At 43.6% G+C, this 22,219-nt stretch overlaps 1 protein-coding gene and 2 long non-coding RNA genes across 3 annotated transcripts in view; 2 read left to right on the plus strand and 1 right to left on the minus strand.

Moving 5' to 3' along the window:
- The window catches only part of plcl2 (phospholipase C like 2), a 30,804-nt gene extending 14,250 nt beyond the window's left edge, over positions 1-16,554 (plus strand). The window contains exons 2-6 of the mRNA XM_010742981.3: positions 563-3,046; positions 4,266-4,469; positions 8,661-8,736; positions 13,182-13,291; positions 15,489-16,554. Coding sequence (XP_010741283.2) covers positions 563-3,046; positions 4,266-4,469; positions 8,661-8,736; positions 13,182-13,291; positions 15,489-15,692 — 3,078 coding nt within the window. The 3' untranslated portion in view covers positions 15,693-16,554. The remainder of the gene's footprint in view (positions 1-562; positions 3,047-4,265; positions 4,470-8,660; positions 8,737-13,181; positions 13,292-15,488) is intronic.
- LOC113747257 (uncharacterized) lies at positions 4,477-6,898 on the plus strand. The gene is made up of 2 exons (XR_003463500.1): positions 4,477-4,838; positions 4,881-6,898. It is a non-coding gene; the product is annotated as an uncharacterized LOC113747257 (long non-coding RNA).
- LOC113747256 (uncharacterized) lies at positions 16,188-21,988 on the minus strand. The gene is made up of 3 exons (XR_003463499.1): positions 21,917-21,988; positions 17,987-21,136; positions 16,188-17,941 (listed from the first exon to the last, which is right to left on the minus strand). It is a non-coding gene; the product is annotated as an uncharacterized LOC113747256 (long non-coding RNA).
- Positions 21,989-22,219: the final 231 nt, after the last annotated feature.

Here is a 22,219-nt window from a genome sequence, read left to right on the forward strand (position 1 = left end):
TGTTCAGAGGGAACAAAGAGGAACCAGGAAGGACATGACATGACATGTAAACAGTACATCAGAGAAGGCAGCATGTTGTGTTCTATAAGGCAGATATTTACTTGAATTCTGTCTTTGTTGAAAATCAGTACAGAATATTTAATCCTCCATCCTACGGTAAGACATTTGTCAAATTTATTGTGAGTAAATAGTGACATTAAATTGGTCTTTTGCTGAAGGCAAAAATGATTTTATCACATTTATATTCTGTTTATATAATTTGGTTAAGGGAATGAACTGTTGTGGAGATCACATTAGAGGTTAGTTGATGGAATGATGGCTCTAAATCCAATTTAAGTTCCAGTAAAAACAAACAGAAATAAGCACATGGGACAGCATCTTGATCTGTCATTGATTCAAACAAACAAGTTTCCCCTTTACCCTATTCACAAGCCAAGTTTCAAAGTTTTCACTCTGGTTTTCTTTGAAGCATTATAGTCTTATAAATCATCTATGATGTTATTTATCACTCAGTATCTATGGAAGGCTTTTTAATTATGCATTATGTGTTTTTCCTCTGCAGGATGGCTCAAGGCAGCGTAAAGAAAGAAAGAAGACTGTATCATTCAGCAGCATGCCCACTGAGAAGAAAATAAGCAGTGCAAGCGACTGTATAAGTGCAATGGTGGATGGCTCTGAGCTGAAGAAAGTGCGATCAAATTCTCGCATTTACCACCGCTACTTTCTGCTTGATGCCGACATGCAGTCTTTGAGATGGGAGCCCTCGAAGAAGGAATCAGAAAAGGCCAAAATTGATGTAAAATCCATCAAGGAGGTTCGAACAGGGAAAAATACAGACACTTTTAGAACAAATGGAACCTACGATCAGATATCAGAGGACTGTGCTTTCTCAATCATCTTTGGGGAGAACTATGAGTCCCTGGACTTGGTGGCAAATACTGCAGATGTAGCCAACATCTGGGTTACAGGGCTGAGGTACCTGATCTCCTATGGGAAACATACCTTGAATATGATAGAGAGCAGTCAGAACAACATGCGCTCATCTTGGCTAGGCGAACTTTTTGATGAGGCAGACATAAACAACAGCAAACAAATAACGATATGTGCTGCTGTGCAGTTAGTCAAAAAGTTGAACCCGGGACTCAAAAATGTGAAAATAGAACTAAAGTTCAAGGAGCTTCATAAAGCTAAGGACAAGGCAGGTTCTGAGGTGACAAAAGAGGAGTTCATCGAGGTCTTTCATGATCTTTGCACCAGGCCAGAAATTTATTTTCTCTTTGTTCAGTTCTCCAGTAACAAAGAGTTCCTGGATACCAAGGACTTAATGATATTTCTGGAGGCAGAGCAGGGTATGGCACAAGTCAGTGAAGACATCAGCTTAGAGGTCATTCAGAAATATGAACCATCTAAAGAGGGTCAGCTTAAGGGCTGGCTTTCTCTCGATGGGTTCACCAACTATCTCATGTCTGCAGAGTGCCATATATTTGACCCTGAGCAAAAAACGGTGTGCCAAGACATGAAACAGCCCTTGTCCCACTATTACATCAATGCATCCCACAACACATATCTCATAGAAGATCAATTCAGAGGTCCATCTGATGTGACAGGGTATATCCGTGCCCTCAAGATGGGCTGCCGTAGTGTAGAACTGGATGTGTGGGATGGGCATGATAACGAACCCGTTATTTACACTGGTCACACGATGACATCGCAGATTGTTTTTCGCAGCGTCATTGATGTCATCAACAAGTATGCCTTTGTTGCATCTGAGTTTCCACTGATTCTATGTTTAGAAAACCATTGCTCCTTAAAGCAGCAGAGAGTCATGTTTCAGCACCTAAAGAAAATCTTTGGAGACAAGATCCAACTGGATCCACCAAAACCTGAGGACTGCTACCTCCCTTCTCCTTTTGAACTTAAGGGAAAGATCTTGCTGAAGGGTAAGAAACTCAGCACAAACTGCACTGCTTCAGAAGGTGAGGTGACAGATGAGGACGAGGGGGCAGAGATGTCTCAAAGGATGAGCATCGAGTCTGCAGAACAACAGACTATTGCACCCAAGAAATTCCAGCTGTCGAAGGACCTCTCTGATCTGGTGACCTTGTGTAAGTCTGTGGAGTTCAAAGACTTCCCGACGTCTTTCCAGAGCCAGAAACAATGGGAGCTCTGCTCTTTCAACGAGGTCTTTGCCAGTCGCTGTGCCAGTGACTTCCCAGGTGACTTTGTTAACTACAACAAGAAGTTCCTGGCGCGGGTTTACCCCAGCCCTATGCGGATTGACTCCAGCAACATGAATCCACAAGACTTCTGGAAGTGCGGTTGCCAGATCGTGGCAATGAACTATCAGACTCCAGGCCTGATGATGGATTTGAACATCGGCTGGTTCCGTCAGAATGGCAACTGCGGCTATGTGCTACGTCCGGCGATCATGAGGGAGCAGGTTTCCTATTTTAGTGCCAACACTAAAGATTCGGTGCCTGGCGTTTCTCCACAGCTCTTACACATCAAAATCATCAGTGGACAAAACTTCCCAAAACCCAAAGGCTCAGGTGCCAAAGGAGACGTGGTGGACCCCTACGTGTATGTGGAAATACACGGCATTCCTGCTGACTGCGCTGAACAAAGGACTAAAACCGTCAACCAGAATGGGGACAACCCTCTGTTTGATGAGAGCTTTGAGTTTCAGATAAACCTCCCCGAGCTTGCAATGGTGCGCTTTGTGGTGCTGGACGACGACTACATTGGTGACGAGTTCATCGGCCAATACACGATCCCCTTCGAGTGTCTCCAGCCAGGCTTTCGCCATGTGCCGCTGCAGTCTCTCACAGGAGAGGTTCTGCCACATACCTTGTTGTTTGTTCATGTGGCCATAACCAATCGAAGAGGAGGTGGCAAACCACACAAAAGAGGACTGTCTGTACGAAAGGGCAAGAGGAGTAGAGAGTATGCCAGCATGAGAGTGCTATTGATCAAGGCTGTGGACGATGTCTTCAAAACAGCCCTGCTGCCACTGAGGGAGGCAACAGACCTCAGAGAAAACATGCAGGTAAGACATTTAAATTGAACTCCCTTAAATGGTTATTGTGTTCACTTATACCCTCAGCCTGTGATGTGTCACTACTGGCTCAATAGTGCAATATCATCGATGATTTATTATGTGGTAACTGCATTACTTGTTCTTCCAGCATGGGAATGTTTTTCTGTGAAAAGGTGGACTGGAGAAAATGTAACCCCAAGTCAAAGATAGATTATAACCAGATTTACTACAAAGGATCTTGAATCTAAAAAGGCTCCCGCTCTGGAAAGGGAAACACAAAACCACCAGCCTTGATTGAATTACATTTGATCTAATCCTTATGTGTTGCGCAACTCATGCAGGGAGACAAGTTGAGAACCATAACGATGACATTCCTGTTTGAAAGGTAGATTTGTGTAATAGATATTCATGACTTCAAATGTTTTAAATAGCAAAAGGTTACAGTGGAATGGACGAGGAAACGATCGGTTCATTTTTTCACGATGTTCAAATCCCTGCAGGTACAACAGACGAACATGGCCTTTGGCAAGCTGTTAAAAATGACTTAATCAAAACAAACGCAGTGTCACTCCACACCCTATTTTTTTCTTAACTGATACAGAGCAAGCTTCGCCACCTCTGGGATCATAAACAGTATTTTCCATGATCGCATTTATTCCATATTTGTGGTCTTCAATCCACATTTGAAGTCTCTGTGAGGAAGAGAAATGCTGTCACAACACTTTGTGGTTGGTCTCATGTTGTGTTTCTTCAGGCATTGTATTAGGATTTATTTCGGTAGCCCTGTTTATATTGCAGTCATTGTGTGATAACAAGACACTGGCCTTGAGACTATAACACATCTTGGCCGCCCTGTCACAGCTTGTCCCTCCGGTTGTTTACGTAGGGTTTAAATTTGGCCTTTCACAGGAAGGTTAGGCTTTCTGTGTGTGTGTTTGTTCCATGTGACGCTGGTGTCAGTACAGAAGCATTAAGTGTTTATGAGTAGCTAACAAGTGCCAAAATGAAAGTCCTCACAGGTAATGAGTGAGCTTCCAACCACATCCTCTTACAGGCTGATACTCTGAGGGATTGTGGTTATATATTTAAATCAGATCCGTGCCAGATTTTAGCAACATGGAATATTAAGTTCCTCTTCGTTTCCTTTCAGACTTGACTAATGGCATAACTATTAGACACATGTTTTGCTTGTTATGTCTGTGTAAACCTCTCTCTCTTCTTGTTGCAGAATGCCATTGTGTCCTTTAAAGAGCTGTGTGGCCTTTCAGCAGTGGCTAACCTGAAGCAGTGCATCTTGGCCCTTTCCCCTCGACTGACTGGGCCCGAAAGCAGCCCCATTCTGGTGTTCAACCTCAGCGACCAGTACCCTAACTTGGAGCCCCAAGGCCTACTACCAGAGGTCCTCAAGAAAGTGGTCACCACGTACGACATGGTGAGTAGTAGTCGGAAGGAGTTGGACAGCAATAACGCCTGTAAGAGATACAAGCAGATGATTTAGACATAGTGCCACAATTTAAAAACAAATCAATGATCGTTGCAGATAAAATATAAAAGCAGATCTGTAAGTGAATACATAAAAAAGAAATCAGCAGGCATGATTTGTTTTGAGGTAAATGTTCTTTATTCTTCCTCGTCTCCTGAGGGTTCTTGTGCAGACACAATAGAACAAATAAATTCAATGTTCTCAATTCAAACTTTGAGGGAGAAAAATAAGACTTCAAGAAGACAGAAACTAGCTCGGACCAATTAAATCAATACCTCAGCTTTACTGGACTTAATGGGGACATACAGAGATGGTTAGGTAACTGGTCTGGACTTAATGGGGACATACAGAGATGGTTAGGTAACTGGTCTGGAGCTTTTGTTAAGTAATAAAATCAATGTTCGCAAGTTATGCAACATGCTATTGAGGCCATTCTCAGACACCATTAGCCTTAACATCCTGTTCTCTTACATTGATTCTCAGCAAATTATAAACAAGCCGACTTCCCATCATTATTCCAGGCAGGAGGCAGACATCCCCTGCAAAGAATCCACTGGCAGAAGTAGAGCAACAAGTGAACGACTTTGATACAACTTAATTACTCTAGGCAAAATTATTCAGATTTATCTCTATGCTTTTGGTTGTAACATTATGTCCCCAGAATATTTACTCCAGCTTGTAAGATCTGATTCAGTGTTTAGCATTGTTGTCTGAGCCCAGCTGTTCTCGGTGTCACACATTTACAACAGAAGTAGGACGTACTGTTAGGTGAACACACAGTGGTGATGGCACACACTGAGTATTTGGTATCATATAAAGTTCTTTGGTTTGATACACATGCAATTTACTCAGACCTTTAAGATGCACTTCAGACAAAGTTGAGACATGTTAAACGAACGCAAACATTTCCCATGTTTTTTAACTTGTAATAGAAACAAAGCTCTGGGAAACAGTTGTTTTTGTGGCAGAATTCATCCCTTGAGACTCACAGATGGATTTCTGAAAAGGGCGCTGATGCTGAAAGACTTAGTCGCAGGCCGATTAAGGTGACCCCCTCAGCTCTACTCAGACTCCTGAGTGGAGGGATAGTTAATTGGCCCTGATGGAAAGAGCGGCAAGAAAATTGAGTTTGATGGAAGAAAGAAGAAATTGACGGTTGACCAAAATGGAATAAATTAAGAGCAAGGGCTTAAGAGGTTTGAGGCTGCAGGCCTTGATCATCTGCAGAGTGCCAGAGGAGACAGGGAGGCAGGAAGGAGCTGACACGCACAGAGGCGTACATGAAACGAGGAGAGCCAAACTTAAAGAGTTGTAAATAATGTATGAAACAGTACAATTAGAAATTCAGGCACTGTGTCAAAATCCACCGCTGGGAATAACTGGGCTCTCGCTTCCTAATTGGCAAAAATAGAATCTGGGTCTCAATCCCTGGCTGTGTGTGTGTGCTGAGGAAAGGTGGAGGGACTCAGTGTGATGCCAGCTTATGGTGTTAGATAAGAAGGTCTGATTTCTGGTTTTATTCGCAACAGAACTAAGGTACTGCCCAGAAACAGAAATAAGTTGGGAATCTCTCAAACATTAAAGAACACAAAGCCCAAGTGTTAGTTATGTTTTTATCTGCATACTCATGCATCATGGTTTTGCTAATCTATAACATCACCTTAAATATCACCATAAACGAGCATTTGTCTTTTGTTAAATGTGGGTGATGATAATAGAACCAAACATACCACTTACAAGAGATCGTCTTTAGCGGGCCAAAGTCCACCCACTTACCTTTTGGAATGAGCCTTTAAATACATTTGAGATGCTGCGTCTGCCACCAAGACGGTAATTTCTTCTCCCATCAGGGAAGTAATCACAGCATGTGCGACAGCTCTAAGTGCCACAACTGCAGCTGCGGAGTGACAAACAGCCACAATCACTTAGTCATGACTGCTCGTAGCAGAACATGGTGATTCAATGCAAGGTTTTGTGAAACTGTATCTGTCCCCCATAAGTCGCACAATATTAGAGGCTAAAAAAGGCCGCAGATTTATATTTATCTTTAGAAAATCCCTCACTAATTCTCTCAAAATGATTTAGCTTTAAATTGTGATGATGTGATGGAAGTTTGAAAACTCAGGAAGGTGAATAAATGAGCTTACTATAAGAAACTGTCATGGCATTAAAACAAGCCAGATTTGAGGATTATCCAGTGGGAAACATCCGGATACGTTGATAAGACGACAGCTCAACAACCAGTTTATTAGAGACGATCTTCAGTGTTAAATCCTGAGTTCTCCTACCACGATGCTCTTAAAGGTTGCATCTGGCAGCCAACTGAATCATAGGTTACCTCAGCTTACCTTCCAAGCGTATAGGTAGCCACAAAAAAAGAAACAGCCTCATCTAGAGCCAGTATTTGGCATGCAACATGGCGGACCCTGCTCCCTCTGTAGGTAACAAAAACATGATTATTATTTTATTTTCAGGTGTAAATTAATGAAAACATATTCATGAATATGTAATAAATTCCTCTAAATGTTGCACACTGGACCTTTTTAAAGAATGAATCTGGCGTTGGACTATATTTTTCTTACTGCTCCACCAACAACGTGTTAACCTGACTCTAATATCTTCTCACTGTCTGACTCAGTCAGGGGCTCTCAGCTTCGAGCCTATTAGTTCCTACTGATGACAAAAATCTTGATAAATTTGTGACAAACGCTTAATATTTTTTAACAGTGGAGGCTTCTTCAAACAGCGTTTTACTTCACAGTTACTTAAACAGAAATAACTAGTGCATGTGTCGAGGATTAATAGACGTTTGGTGCTCTTGTGTATTTGCAGCATAGTGTACGTCACCTGTGCAACCATGTAGCTCATTTATGTATTTTTAATAGGTCTTGAGATTTGACAATTATAAAAATCAGGAATAGCACCAGACTTAACCTCTGATGAATCTAAATTATGAGAGTGTTACTAATTAAAATGTTTGTTCGTCTCAATGCTGGAATTAGTTTCCATTTTTTTCACATTTTCCCTCAGTGCTATTCCCTCTCTCTTCTCTCACTGACTGACCACAGAGCCGGCCTGCTCCAGAGATCGATCTCAGGGGCACAGCGTTGGTCACTGCTCTTTTTTTTTTTGGCCTTTTGTTATACCGAGCTTAAATAAAAGTGTTTTTCTTTCCGTCCTTTCCGTCTTGGCAGCTGAGCGGGGCAGCCTGGCTTTGTGACATGACCTTGTGGTGCACTTAAGTCACTTAGCGAGTGTACGAGTAAATGTACAAGTCAATTATAACAATTCTGAATACACAAAAGGCCAAGGTACCCGGCCCGCACTAATTGAAATCAAGAGCAGAGCAAAGCATTTGGCTAAATATATCATCTCCTTCACATGAAACAATTAAGCTATTACTAAGATAATCAGAGACAAAGATCCAGATGGTCTGTCAGGCACTGTGTTCACTCAGTGCTTATTTACCTCGTTCAGTGACAGCATACATATGCATCATTAACCTCATGAAGCACCACTGTGCCGTCGTCCTTGTGGTAGGGGGGTGGGAGGAGGGAGGAAGGGGGATGCAGCGTTGGCATTTAATATAAAAATGGATTCCCAAAGTCTTTGAGTCTGACCTAATGGCCACCATGAGAGTTTTAACAGTGTGCAGGTCAGCACAGTTTGTGCACTCAATTAAGGCTGAGCATAACACCACAGGAGCTAAACTTAGCGTCTTTCACAGATAACACGTTAGCGGTCTGCTTCGAAATGACTCAAGTCTGATCGTTATCATATAACCTCGATCATCTGCCTTTTCTTTCGAAGAGATATTTTCAAAACCAGCCCATCAGGATTGACGGATCTATATTTAAAGACACTGTTCCTGAAGGAGAAGAAAAACCCGACTTTTAATAAACACCCTAATCGCTCGTGTCTCCTTCCCTCTAATTTTGGCTTTCAAAAATGCAGCTCAGTGACCACACCCACTGACGTGGCTGTAAATAACAGCTTGTTTTTCGGAGCCCTCCCTGGATAGAAACACCCGGCCAACAGGCGCAGACTGCTTCCTGCCTTCACGTGGGATGCCAGTTTGTGCTGATGTGGGTAAAAAAAAAAGGGGGGGCAAGTATGAACAATGTGTATGTCTCGTTTCAGGTGATCCAGACCAGCAAGACTCTGCTGGAGAGCTCTGAGGGGGTGTATGACAGAATCCTACAAACTCAAAAAGCAGGTAAGAGATGGTCCGATGGCAAAGGTTGTCAGGTAGCTCCTGAATGCTCGGCTGAAAGCCCAACGTCTCTCTGAAGCCACACGAGAGAGAGATCACTCGATTTGACATTTGGTTAGAGCTGATTATGCTTTGCGTACATGCAGAAGCAGAATTAGCATTTGAATCATATTCAAGTATGTGATCCAGTCAGCGTGTTCCCTTTTGAAAAGCCGTGGATCATACAGGGGTGTTTAATTCACACCAGTAACAGCCCCCGTGCTGTATTCTGATCACAAGGTTTGCTGTTGGGTTCAGAGAGAAGTGGAGCAGGACGACATCAAAGCGAACAGTCCACCTGTAGTTCTACATCAGACACAGCATGTCAGTTAGGCCCCCACGTGTTACAGCCTAGTGTAACATAATGACCTCGTGTAGACCGGGGTAAAGTGACTCCATTCAGGTTTTCTGGTAAGGAAAGGTTTGATTGGCAGCTCATCACTGAAGGCTCTGCATGCAGACGAAGCTTCAAGAGGGAAAAAATCTTGGCATATGCTGCTGTGACTGTCAGAGGTCTGTCTTTATTCCTTGAAAATTCCTGTTTAATATTGGTGTTTCATTTTATGTAGATGTATGGCTAAAAGCTGTTAATGAGAAAAAATTCAGTTTTGAAATTAATGTGCTCCACAACGTGGCGCTTTCTGGCGATGAATTCCATCCAAGAAGCATAGGAGGCTAATTTATCACTGCGTAAGCCTCGCTGGAAGTGAGAGAGGAAGGGAGGAAAGATGGACCATCATTACCACGGCTCAGCTTTATTAGTTTCCAGATGGATGACTTATAAAATATTCAATTTCTATTGTCTTGGCACATCAGAGAGGAGGACTGTGTCTTCTAACGAACACGGATCAAAGGCTTTGTGTGCCTTTCTTTTTTTTCTTCTTCTTCTTTTGGCATTTTCAGTTCGACCACCGTCCAGCCCTTAACAATTACCAGCCAGTGGCTTTGGGATAAAGTCGTGCTTGAGCTAACTGGCATCAGAGAGATCCCCCCCCTAAAGCCTCGGCTCACATATGTGCAGCTGGGAATCTTATTTTGGCCATTTTCTGTTTGGCCGTAGAACCAGCTATTTAAAATGGCTACTGTATGAAAGGCCGTCGTCAGCATCTTTGTTATGCTGTTTGCGAGAGCCCCTGCTGTTCTGCCAGCAGCGTACAGATCTACAGGATTAGCAGAAATTATTTACAATATGTACACTGTGCAAATGTGTTGGCTTGACACATTAATACTGCACACTGTTTGATTCGTGCACGTTGTCAACTGTTGTGGCGCCCGAGTTCCACCTGTTGCTCTCCGTTCATGGGACTCGCTCGTGTGTAAATCACTCTTCTGAAAGAACAAGCAGAAGCCTGAAGGAGAGTTCTGCCAGACATTATTAAATCCCACTCTCCTTCATGGCATTTCATTAGCAGTAGGTTCTGTTCGAGGGCAGATGACGATCCGTTTCATGAGTTGTGCGTTTGGAAACAACAACAGGATCTGATGTAACCGTGCTCTGAGGGGTACGGCGAGATTTCCAGCCCTTATTGATGAACGCCTTGTCAGAGTGAATCATTCTTTCACATAAAACAATAGTCGAATGAATAACACAGCAGTGAAAAGTCATCCAAAAGCCTCCACAGAAGCTTTGCGAGGCTCAAAGCGCCATTATATATGATTATCTAAAATCAGTTGGAGAAAAATCAGCAGCCAACAATCGCAAAGTAAAAGCACAACAGATGGCAAACTGATGAACGTGAGCATTGATTTATTTTTTTCCATCCTGAAGTGACGGCAGCACACCAGCGGTGTCTGTGTGTGTGTGTGTGCATGCAAACTCACACTCATGTACATGTTTTTTAAATGTGCTGTGATTTCGTGCACTTGTCTGTTGTGCAGAAACTGGGTCAGTACAAACCCAATTCCCCCTTTCCGGCGCGAGCAGAACATTCCAGCAGCAACAGCTATTAGAGTTGTGAATAATCCATCACGTCTGCTCAGACAGGGCCCATTTTCCTCCCTCAGAAGGTGATGTCAGAGAACGGTCAGGTGTTTGCAGCCCAAACACGGATGTCACTTCCCTCACCCGACACTCACTTAGCATTCAGGGCAGCTGGATGGCTGAACCTGCTGCAGAATAACAAGATCAGTGCAGAAGATGTTCTCAAATGCCACGTGAACAAACGACGACGGTGTGCAGAGTGGAGCTGCGGTGACATTTTACAGGACACAAAAGCACAGAGCCAGTGTTTGTGTTAGACAAGTTGAAATGTCTTTTCGAAGGTAGATTTCCTGAGAGCAATTTTCTGTGAAACACACGTGCTTCAGTAAACATAAGGTGCCAAACATTCACCGTTTACAGCTTCTCGGATGTGAGGGTTTCCTGCTTTTCAGCGCCAGACATTATAGTAAATTGAGTAATTTGTGTTTTAGACTGTAGTTCAGTCAGCTTAGTCTCTAAGAAAATGTTAAAGTGAGTGTGAATGTGTGTGAGTAATCTAAAGAATAAGCAGTAGATGAATTGCTGTTTTCATCGTTAAACGATCACAGCTTTTCCTCCGTATTCTGTCTGACAACGTGCTCTACCAGTGGCACAGTATGAGTAGATGCATTTGCATCTTTTTTGAAAGATTTATCAATAATCAATCCAATAAATAATTCAGGTCACGCTCCGTACTGTAGCATCAGCCTTTAATGTACAGTTGCTGTCTTGCAGAATTACCTCACAGACTCTGAAATGCCTTGCTGAGAACGAGCTTCCCCCTTTTCTTGCCTGCCAGACTCCATGAAATGTTGCTAGGCAACCCCCTGTGTGTGTGTGTGTGTGTGTGTGTGTGTGAGCGAGAGAGAGAGATAGAGGTAGCTGTGCACCTCTATCAGCACAGTCATGGTTCACGTGCACGGTGGCAGCAGTTACAGAACAGCGACTTGATATCAAAGAAATGATTTGATCCGTTAGAACACAAGAAGTGGTGGGTCTTAGAGAAACGTGATTTAGGCGCGGTGGTGTGATCTCTGTGCAGACATGATAAATGTGTCGAGTATGTCAGTAAATTCTGTCCGCTGGTCTGAGGTCGTATTCACGCCGGAGCTCTGGTGACAGACCTGTATCCTCAGCTGGGAGGCCGTCAAACAGCCCAGCCCAACACCTATTATGGCGATTTCACAGGAAAGGGAGTCTCTCTTGCATGCACACTGTGTTTCCATGACAACGGCACCAACAGGGGCCGGTGGGGCCGACACTAGCTGATATCAGAGCTCGGAGCAGGAAAACTCGTGCGTCCTCTGCAGGAGTTTCCAGTGCACGCAGTGTGTTACGCGGTAATGGGCTTTTGTGCGTAGTAGGAAGTCTGCTCCAGCTCCCTTTTTGGTTTATTTACCTCACAAACCCGCGCTTCGCCTGTCGCTGCAGTGTCTCTGCGCTGCACTGTAAAAAGCTCCTCAACATTAAACATGTCCTTCCTCAGACTCAGTCATGCAGAGGGGGGAAAAAAAGAAGAAGAAAGGGAGCGGAAGAGAGGAGGTGGGAAAGCTCCTCAGGAGACAAGTCCCTCCTCTGTTCGATGCCTTGATGCTAATCCACAGTGAAAGAACGTCATGTCTGTCTGCCTACGCCGAATCTCCCCTCTGCTTCTTCTTCCCTGTTTGCGGGGCTTCTCTCTGCTTCCTTTTTTTGTCTTGCTTTCTCTCTTTTTTTTTTTATTTTGCCTACTCCCGTCCGTTGACAGCCCATCAACACCTCGTTGGGCTGTGCTTCTCTCTCCACTTGCCGATGTTTAACTCCAGAATATAGATTTCAGATATATGACTGTGAAGCGAGGCGTTGCTGAAGGAGGCAACGCATGTTCATCAAACTGGCTCTTGGCTGCCAAAACTAATGATAGAGTCCCAAGAGAAACCGGATATATCTTGCCTTTGATAGCTATCAAATAACCGAGACAGAATAGAAATTAATTCAGTCACACTTCCTCTCTAACTTTTCTTTCTGCGATCCAGAAAACAGTGAGAAATATCAAACTGTTCGAGCACCATCCTCCGATTGTCTTCTAAATTTGTTCAGAAATTTGCACCTGACGTCTCCTTTTTTTCCCCCTTCAACACCAGCTATCAGTCGCTGCTAGCTATTATCACCCTGCAGACGTAGAGTGGGGAGAGAGGAATCCTCCTCCACAGCCAGGAAGTCTCTGTACTTTTACATACTCAGCCCCTCCGCTGCAGGGGGAGACTGTGAAATGTTGACAGGACATGCCAGAGTCTTTTCTCTAATGCATTTCCTCACAGTGACAACAGGCTTAGCACCCAGTTACAAGTCCCAGACTCCCAGTCACCTCACAAATGCTCTTCTCTCGCAAACCACATGAACTTCCCCGACCATAAAGACGGACTCCACACTCGTTCTCATCATCATCATCTTTTTTTTTTTCTCCCAGCGATGGAATTTCACGAGAACCTCCATGACCTGGCCGTGAAGGAAGGGCTGAAGGGCAGGAAGCTGCACAAGGCGGTGGAGAGCTTCACGTGGAACATCACCATACTGAAGGTGAGACTTTGATTCACACACACTGACTACTGTGCTACTCCAACATATCCTGTTTCCTGTTTGAGTAAGCGTGCCGCTGCCACCGCACCGCACTGTAATCTGAAATGTGTTACTTCTCATATTTCCACGACACACAGAGATGATCAGAGAGTTCAGGGTCAGTGGTGTTGGGTAGTTTTTTTCCCCCTCATGGACATTTGTCGAAGCTGTTGTAGGAATGACAGCTCCTGTTAGGGCTGGACAACAGGCTGGTGTCTGAGGGCAGCTGTCATGAGAAGCAAACACATGGGAGCTGGATGTGCACAGGCTGATCGCTTGCGTCTAGTAAACAACACTTGAAACTGTTTCCTATGAGCGAGGTTTCACTTGTATAAATTACCGTCATCCACGCTGATCATCAGACTCGATTGCCATTTGATTTGGCCTCATTCATTCAGCCTGATATCGTATTCACGTTAGCCGATTCCTTGTTTCAGTCAACGCGGAAGTGGTTGACGGCTGCTCAAATGTCACTGAGATTAATATGTCAAGTTGTCTCATGCAGCTGTGTTTTGCCATTTTTCTGATGCTGTTTTTCATGAATCTTGCAAGCTCTACAGGAAGATGTTGAGGACGTTCTTTTTCCTGCCTACAAGGCAAAGACTGGCTGACGTTCATCAACAGACACAGTACCAGATCTGCCTGAATCACTGAACAAATCTGAGATGTGACCAGTGACTCAGCGGTCTGGAAACCGCCTAGCAGGCTTTAATATCACAAGGGGCTTCTGTGCTGCTTGTTCCTGCAACCCAATACTGTTCTGACACTGAGACACAGATAAGTCAATACCTGCAAGAGTTTAGTGTGATCAGTTTTTAAGAGGTTTTGGTTCTTCTTATCACTTCCTAAACACAGCAGCCGGTTGGTTTCCTGTATTGTGATCGGGTGGGTGGGTGGTTGATCAAGGAAGTAAGCGAGTTCAGAGAGAGTTGATTCGAGAGCTATCCTGTGATTTGTTTGGCACAAAAATAAGAGAGGAAAGAGAGTTATTGATAATTAAAAAGGCACAGTTAACAAAATAAAAGCACAGGAAGAAGCCTTTGACTAAAATCAAAGTTTACGGACACAACAAGGCGGTGTGGAGGTCAGCACCGGTGTTTGGGGAGTCACTAGTCTCAGCCACATATCTTTTATAACCAGCCAATGTGAGGTGTAATTATTATACCTCCTGCATGTTTATATGTTTATTCGTATGTGGTCATGATGACCTCACGAGTAGCTCAGCTATAATAATAAATAATTTCGTCCCCGCCCGTTGTTGAGTCAGCACAATGTGTGCTGTGTCCATGTTTAATCAGGCTTTACTTGTATGGATCTTACTGTTGGCAGACTCGTTACATAAACAGAGTTGAGATTTTTAATGATCATTAAAAGTACATCAAGTGATCGACTGAAGGTCTTAAAGATTTAAAATGGCCTCGGTCCAACCAAACTTGGAACTCTGCGCAGCGTCCAAAGGCCTTTTCATACGAGGACACAACATAGCTGGCTTCATGACAAGAGGTCGTCCCAGTTAAAGCTGTTAACGGGACGACCTCTCTTCATTCAGCGTAAATGTTCCTCACAGCTTTCTGCAGACGTGACAGCACCTTGATGGAAATGGTGTGATACTTGGCAGCTGGTGTGAGACGGAGCCGGAGCTGAGCTGGAAGGAAATGATCAGTGATGGTTATTAAAAGTTGTTTTGCCTTCAGATCCAACTTCTAAATAAAAAGGTCTGCTGCCTGTTTTCTAACGTTTAACTGATTAGATGTCAACTATTAAAATAATTCCCAACTTCTCAAACGAGAATATTTTCTGGTTTCTTTGGGTTGGGGACAAAAGAAGATATTTCGAGGACGTCACCTTAATTCATATTTGTTAAGTACGTATGTAGTATGATAAGTAAGTATGATATTGGCTGTTTGAGGTCTATTACGTGTCTATGTGGTAATGAAATGATCATTTATTACGGTTTGGACATTTAAGCTCTCTGTGTATTGACTTTACATTAACGTGATGACATTTAACTCAGACTTGTGCCGTGTTGGAAATGTTACTAGGTCTGATCGAGTGAGACTGCTGTTGTGACTTTTATGTCAAAATTATTTAGACGTGTCAGAAGCTGTCATGGCCTTCATGTCTCCTGTAACACTTTGATCTGTCATCGCCCCCTCAGGGTCAGGCAGACCTACTGAAGCACGCCAGGAGTGAAGTCCAGGAGAACCTCAAGCAGATCCACTATGCCGCGCTCACCTGTAACCTGAGTAAAGGCGGACCAACGGGCAGCTCCTCCGGCTCCGAGTCCAAGAGCAGACGCAGCCTGGAGGCCATTCCTGAGAAGGCCACCGCGGAGGAGGAGCTCACTGATGAGGACAACTAAAAGACCCGCAGTCCTGCTCCGGTGCTCTCCCGGCACCCACATTCAGACCTCTACTCTGTTCCTGCCTCTTGAGCTCAAAAACCCAAAGCTCTCTGTGTCTTTATCCCGGCATCATGTGTTTTTCCACATTCCATCGTGTACATTCCTGCATCCCAGGCACAGCTGTAACCTCTCAGACTTCTGCCTTGTAATCGTCAATAAAATGCCACCGCCACTCAAGGACGCGGATCACACAAGGTTTGAGAGAAGTTCGGAAAATGACTATCATTACTTCTAAGTCTTAAAATGTTCAGGAGCTGCACTGAAAGCTTAAACACATGCTACACATCTGATGCTGCCCGGCCATTATATGCACACGTCATATAAATACTGAATCTCACCACGCAGCAAAAACAGAAACCTTTAGGGAAAGCTGAAAGGAACACTGACGACTCAGTGTCAGACATAAATCCGAACTTTCCAGAGCATAAAACTCATAAATCCACAGTCCTAACATTAGTTTGTTGCCCTCCCTTCACTCCTCTGACCCAGACTCTGGAGCTGAGTGAACTACCAGCCACGTGACCGATTAAGACATTGACCTACTGTTCAGAGACAGTGCACTTCTACTCAGCAGACCGGGGTGTTACCCGAGAAGACAAAAAATTTAAAAAAAGAGCGAGACGTCAGGTTGTTGTAAGAGATTTCTTAAAGCACAATTTTTCTGGAGTTATGAATGTAACAGGACAGAGCGAGCGAGGAGCGAGCGGAAGGAGCCGAGGAAAGACGGATGAAAACGTCACGAGAGTAAAGAGCTGTTTACAATACTGAACTTTGTCCATGTTCTTGTCTGCCAAAATAGTATAAATATACTATGTGTATATATGGAGTTTCCTGTTACCTTTTTTTCTGCAGAGTGCATCATTTTATTATTGTATACTTGGAAATATAAGATTTATTTTATAAAAAATATATATACATGTCTGTGGGGGAAAAAAAACTAAAGTTTTATTTGTCTGTAGGTATCTGATATCGGAGGGTTGTCACTAGGAAAAAAAATAAAGTGACCTGAGTTTTCCCGGCGGAGAGCGCCGACACGTCGAGACACAAGGACTGATAACAGAATGTATTACGGGGCGCAAACAAAAGCAAAGTCTCAACCAGCAACTGCATGAGAAGGAACCACGACACACTCAAAAACAGTTTGGACGCTGACACATTTTCATAGTTGGGAATCTGTTATTTCAGCGGCATGGTCCTCCCATTTCAGGGCGCTAAAGAGTCAACTCTTAGTGTTCCAACACGTAAAAAAATAATTTCAGAAGTCTGCATCGCATAAAAAGTTTTTTTCTTTTTTTTAAAACACCACATTGAGAAAAAAATCGAATTCCCTTGTTTACTTGTAATCATTTGGTTATTTTTCAGAGCAGAACGATTGAAAACGTCTCACAGGAAACAAACGTGACATATCTGGATTGTAGACTACGAATGAGAACAAGAACAAGAAAGTCTGTGGTTAAATTTCACACATGCTGTTTGAAGACGTGTTTCGCTGTCCAACGCTCACGAGCTTTGCTATGTTTCATCTCGCAGTTGGTCACATTTTCGAGGCTGTCGGACGAAATGAGTCGCGACACTTTGACAACCCTTTGTAAGAATTTAAACTCAGGTCTGGTGAGACGGTTGAGACGGACGTGAACTTCACAGTAATAATAGCTTCATAACCATTCCTGGTTGACACAGTAGTATTTCACCCTGTGATTTAATCGTGCCATGTTACTGTTAACTAAAGCATACTGTATCAGTTGGAAGTGAGAAAAGAGTTTTAGTCTTTTAAAATGCCTCCCCCTCCTCATGCTGCTGCAGTAGTCCTCTGGCTTGCTTTTCATGTAACAGTCCATATTTGTGTCTTTCGTTAGTTCTTCTTATGTTCTACAGGTTGGACTGAGGATGCTTCGAAATCATCAGTAAAAGTTTGCCATGTTTATATGAGCTACGCTTAGTGCCAGTGTATCAGGTAGACATAGGTACAATTAAACGGTCTAATACGACAGCCCTGCAATAAAACGCCACATTCAGGAAGGTTGTAATGTTCAATGTTTGTCCGAACTGCTTTTAAGAGATGTTGATTCGCTTTTTATGGTCGCCTTTTTTAGGCCGCCGCAGAGTTTTATTGAATTATTTTGAGTAAGTACGTCTTAATATATTGTCCACGGTGTTTATATCAGCGAGAGGAGGCTAAAAATAGAAACACGAAATAGAAGTACAACCTCCGAAATACCAAAAAAAGTAGAAACACGAAATAGAAGTACAACCTCCGAAATACCAAAAAAAGATGAATCGACACAGTTGAGACAAACACTTTGATGAAAGTAGGATTTATTGTAGAGCGTGTCAGGTGCCTCTGCTCTGTGTACTATTGATTCATCGACGGCTAAAAGTCGTGTTAATGCTGTCGCTGACAGCTGTGCACTGTGGCTGCCTGGATTAATGGTAACTAGCCGTGTGAAAAACGTGCTTACAGATCCGTCTCTTGCTTTAGCTGTTGAGCCTGATCCAAAAGAGAAACATGGTGGTAGATACGCAGTTAAAGGCCTAACTTCAAGTCCGTACACTTTAGCCTTAAAAAATAAAAGTTGGCAGAACTGTGGCTCGTCTTCTTTCCATGGATTTTTTAGGGCATGTGCTTAATTAGTTAAAACTATTAATCACCAGCAAGAAATCAATTATTGAATCCACAGGAAATTCTCTTAATAAAAAAAAAAAGGTGTCTGGACTGTTGAATGATTTTTAAAAATCGCTCACAATGTTGTGCTCTACGGTTTTAAATCCCGTCCACGCCTCCTGCAGATCACATGACTCGCGTCAAACGTTGTCTCTGAGTTTCAGTGCTGTGCCAGTCGGCGTGTTTCTAATTGTTGTTGAGAGAAGCATTTCAAACTGTACTCCAGTCTCATCTCTTTATCTGTCAAGTCCAAAAAACAAAAAAAAACCTCTGAATAAACAATGTTGGATAGATTTGTGTGTCTAGTCTTCTGTGTAATTCGACAATTTGTTGGGAAAGCGGCATGAATAAGTAATGCTCCGTTTCTTCACTTTACACGCTGTGCGGACAAAGCAGATTGTTCCCAGCAGCGGCTTTTATCCGGTGCTCCACAAGCTCATTTCTAAGCAATGTTTACGTCTGTGAAGTCCCATCACCTGCTCTCTTACTGCCCACTGATTAGCTCTCTCCTCCCAGCAGCGAGCCGCTCGATGCTCCACCCGGCCCCCGACTCTTGAACTCTCCCTCGAGGCTGCACCATGTTGGATTGACCTCCCCGCACTGCTGTTACTCCCCCTTTGTAAGCCGCTATGAAAAGTAATTCACATCCCAGCGTTGCACTAAATCATGTTTCCTTTCCACTTGCTCTCAGCGGCAAAAAGAATAAATAGGAAAACCACTCTTGGGTAAAATGTCACTCTCGGGTCAAAGCAATATTTCATGTTTTTCTTTCCCTCGTTGTGGTTTTGGATTATTACAGGCTTGAATATTGGTTTCTAATCCAGAAATTAAAGCTCTGTCTGCTGCTGCTCTTCAAAATCACTCTATTAAAACATCTCGGCCGAGTTCGCCAGAGGTTCGACGCACATTTAACACACAGGATATACGCATCGGTCATGTTTGTTGCAAGGCCACGTGAGCATGCCATTATTTATTTCCAGAGACGGATACACCGAGTTCTGACTCTCGCAGCTGTTTTTCCAGGAGGACTCGCGGAGTGCATGCATCAGTATCGATTAGCTCCACGTGTTGTTGAGTGGAGCAGAGAGCGCCTGGGGGAAATAAAGCTTCAGATGGATCTGCCTCCAGACACACAGGCAAAAAGCAGGCACCGTTTTACGAACCAGCTGTGTAGTCACCGCCGTGCACACAAACTTTATTTGGACAGTGAGCCACAAAGAATAAATGACGTTTAGAGCCCCTTAATGCGAGAGTCATCACTCAGCTTTAATCCAGACTTTGACAAAGTCAAGAGATCCGTCTGTGGATCTAAGATTATAAAGTCATACAGTATAAAAATAGAAATTTAATTTAAGCCGCTGCTTAAGTCTTCAAATGACTTCTTCTTTTTGAAACAATTAGCTGGAAGGCAGGGTGGATTTTTATGATGATCTCTCCTCTTACCGAGTTAAAAGCCCGCCTGTCGTATCGCTGACAGATAAGCCGTGCAAACATATATACACAAAACCATTCCTGCTGCTCTATTACCTCAGACAGACAGATCTGCCCTCGGCTGAATACGTGTAACCAACAAGTAAACTGAGCAGAATGGGCCTCTAATGCACCCTTTAAAGAGCTTTTTTTGACAAGCGTTATCGTGTCACATAATGTTGATTGGGTAAAATGGATTTTATTGGCCATAGGAGAGTTCAAATTGAGGGTTTCTGTTTGCACTTTTAAAGCCGTGTGCTGCAGTTGCAGGGAATCGTTAAACGCTCTGATGTACCGTCAGTGACAGTGAATCTAACGTCACTTTAAAAGCAGACCGCTGTTTAGTTTCTTCTGGCGTCAATTTATCCAAACACTTCTTGGGGGGGAAATGACAAAAGTGCAGGTTTAGTTTAGTAAACTTGAAGTAAGAAGTGTTCTTTGTGCAGCGGATACGTCACCTGAGACGTGATAGAGGCTGGACCAAATGACAAAACATGTGTCTCGATGAGTCTTGGGTTTCGCCATTTAAAGGTTTGAGCTCTCAAACTGTGCAGGAGTCTGGCTAACAATACGAGAGTCACCGTGGACGGTAAACATTGTCTGGAATGAATCAGCCGCTGTCACAGAAAGCAGACGGGGCGCCCTCGCCGTTCCCAGAAGTAAGGACCGGCAGCTCGGTGACGATGAATGGACGGACGGATGGATGAGTCTGGTCCCGTCGAGCGCCGCGTCTCAACTTAAATCATCATCTGGGTGTTTACGGCAGAGCGGTGGCACTCAAATGGCCTGTGCGGGAAATGTTTGGACAACGTGTAAAACAAAAGGACGTGTTCTCGGCGAAGATGTTTTCTGTTTAGATCATCTGCCGAATCCTGCGGTAGCTCCACTGCTGGCAGGATGGTGCCTGAGTTCTCTGCAGCCGAAACACAATGTTGACGCACTGTGACAGCCTCCAGATACCTTTTACAGATGAGGTCCCAAACGGAGTAAAGGTCATTGAATGCATCACACTCAACCTCCATCCGCCCCTTCTGTCTAACACAGTTTCTTCTTCTTCCCTCGCTCCCTCAGGTTATTGATCTATGCACAGTCCCTTCCACTGAACGCACCGCTCTCGTCTCAGACATGTGGCCCCGCATTTGGCCTCATCAGCTGGGGGAGAGCAATGACATTTAAGCCCAGCGCCAAGTGCGTGTAAGAGTGAGCGGTGCTGTCAGTGACCCGAGAGACGGTCAGAATAATGGAAAGCGATAGCATCGCCTGCATTTCCCTGTGGTAAAAGATTCAGACCGTTCTCTCAAATCAATGTAATGAACATATGAGCATCTCCAAATCACTCATTTTATCCAACCATCAGCCCAAAAGTCTTAGTTGAGTATCATATATGACGTAAATCATCAGATTCGAGAAGCTGAAAACGATAAGTGGCAGCTTTGGTTGATAAATGACTCAAAGTAGACTCAAATACTGAATCTAATAATTGATAATGTCACTGATGTTGGTGACTACTTTGATAGTCAAAACAACACTGTGTAACTTTTCGACCATAAAATAATAAAACTACAGCTGCTCTTAGCCAATATCCAGCTCAGGTTTGTTGGTATTTTGAGTTTGTTTGTTGTTTTGGACGATCAGAGAGAAGAGGTTTTCAGGCCCGGGTCACGGGAGAATTATAGACAGCAGGGAGTTGGAGCTAGTGTCGTGCCAGAACCGGAGCTGAGGACGCAGGCAATGTAACCAGGCCCGGCAGCCTCTATGGACGTAATGACAGAGGCAAAAGGACTGAAGAAGACGCTGATGGAGAAAGCTCAGAAGAGAATAAGAAAGAGTGACAAGTGGTTATTGACTTGGATGACTTGCTATTATTACACTCTTGTTTTACATACTGGTAAACTGAATATCTTTGAGTTTTAGGCCATCGGTTGGACAAAATAAGTGATTTAATAACATCAACTCGTGCATTTGAAGATTGTGATTGGCATTTGACATTTTACAAACTAAGACATTCACCAACAATACTACTTGACAGTTAATTAACGAAGTAAACAACCTTTGAGTTCGTTCAAGCGTCAACGCCCCAGCTGCCAAATGGTTCAGTGGATCAATGCGTTGCAGTTTATAGCTTGTTTATGATCCGGTTTCTGCGACCTGCAGGAAATGACCCAAAAAACACAAGGTGGTCTGGGTGGAACAGAGACAGATGCTGACACGAGATTCATGTCTCACTGCTAACCCGAGTGGTACCCACACATGCAGGCCGGTCCTTTTATATTTGCTGAGGTTTGACTTTGGTACAGTTTTGATGTGATCACTGCAGTACAAAAGCAGGTGAAATGGAATTTATACGTGGCGT

This window comes from Larimichthys crocea, chromosome XIII (genome assembly GCF_000972845.2).
Source record: "Larimichthys crocea isolate SSNF chromosome XIII, L_crocea_2.0, whole genome shotgun sequence".
NCBI lineage: Eukaryota > Metazoa > Chordata > Actinopteri > Sciaenidae > Larimichthys > Larimichthys crocea.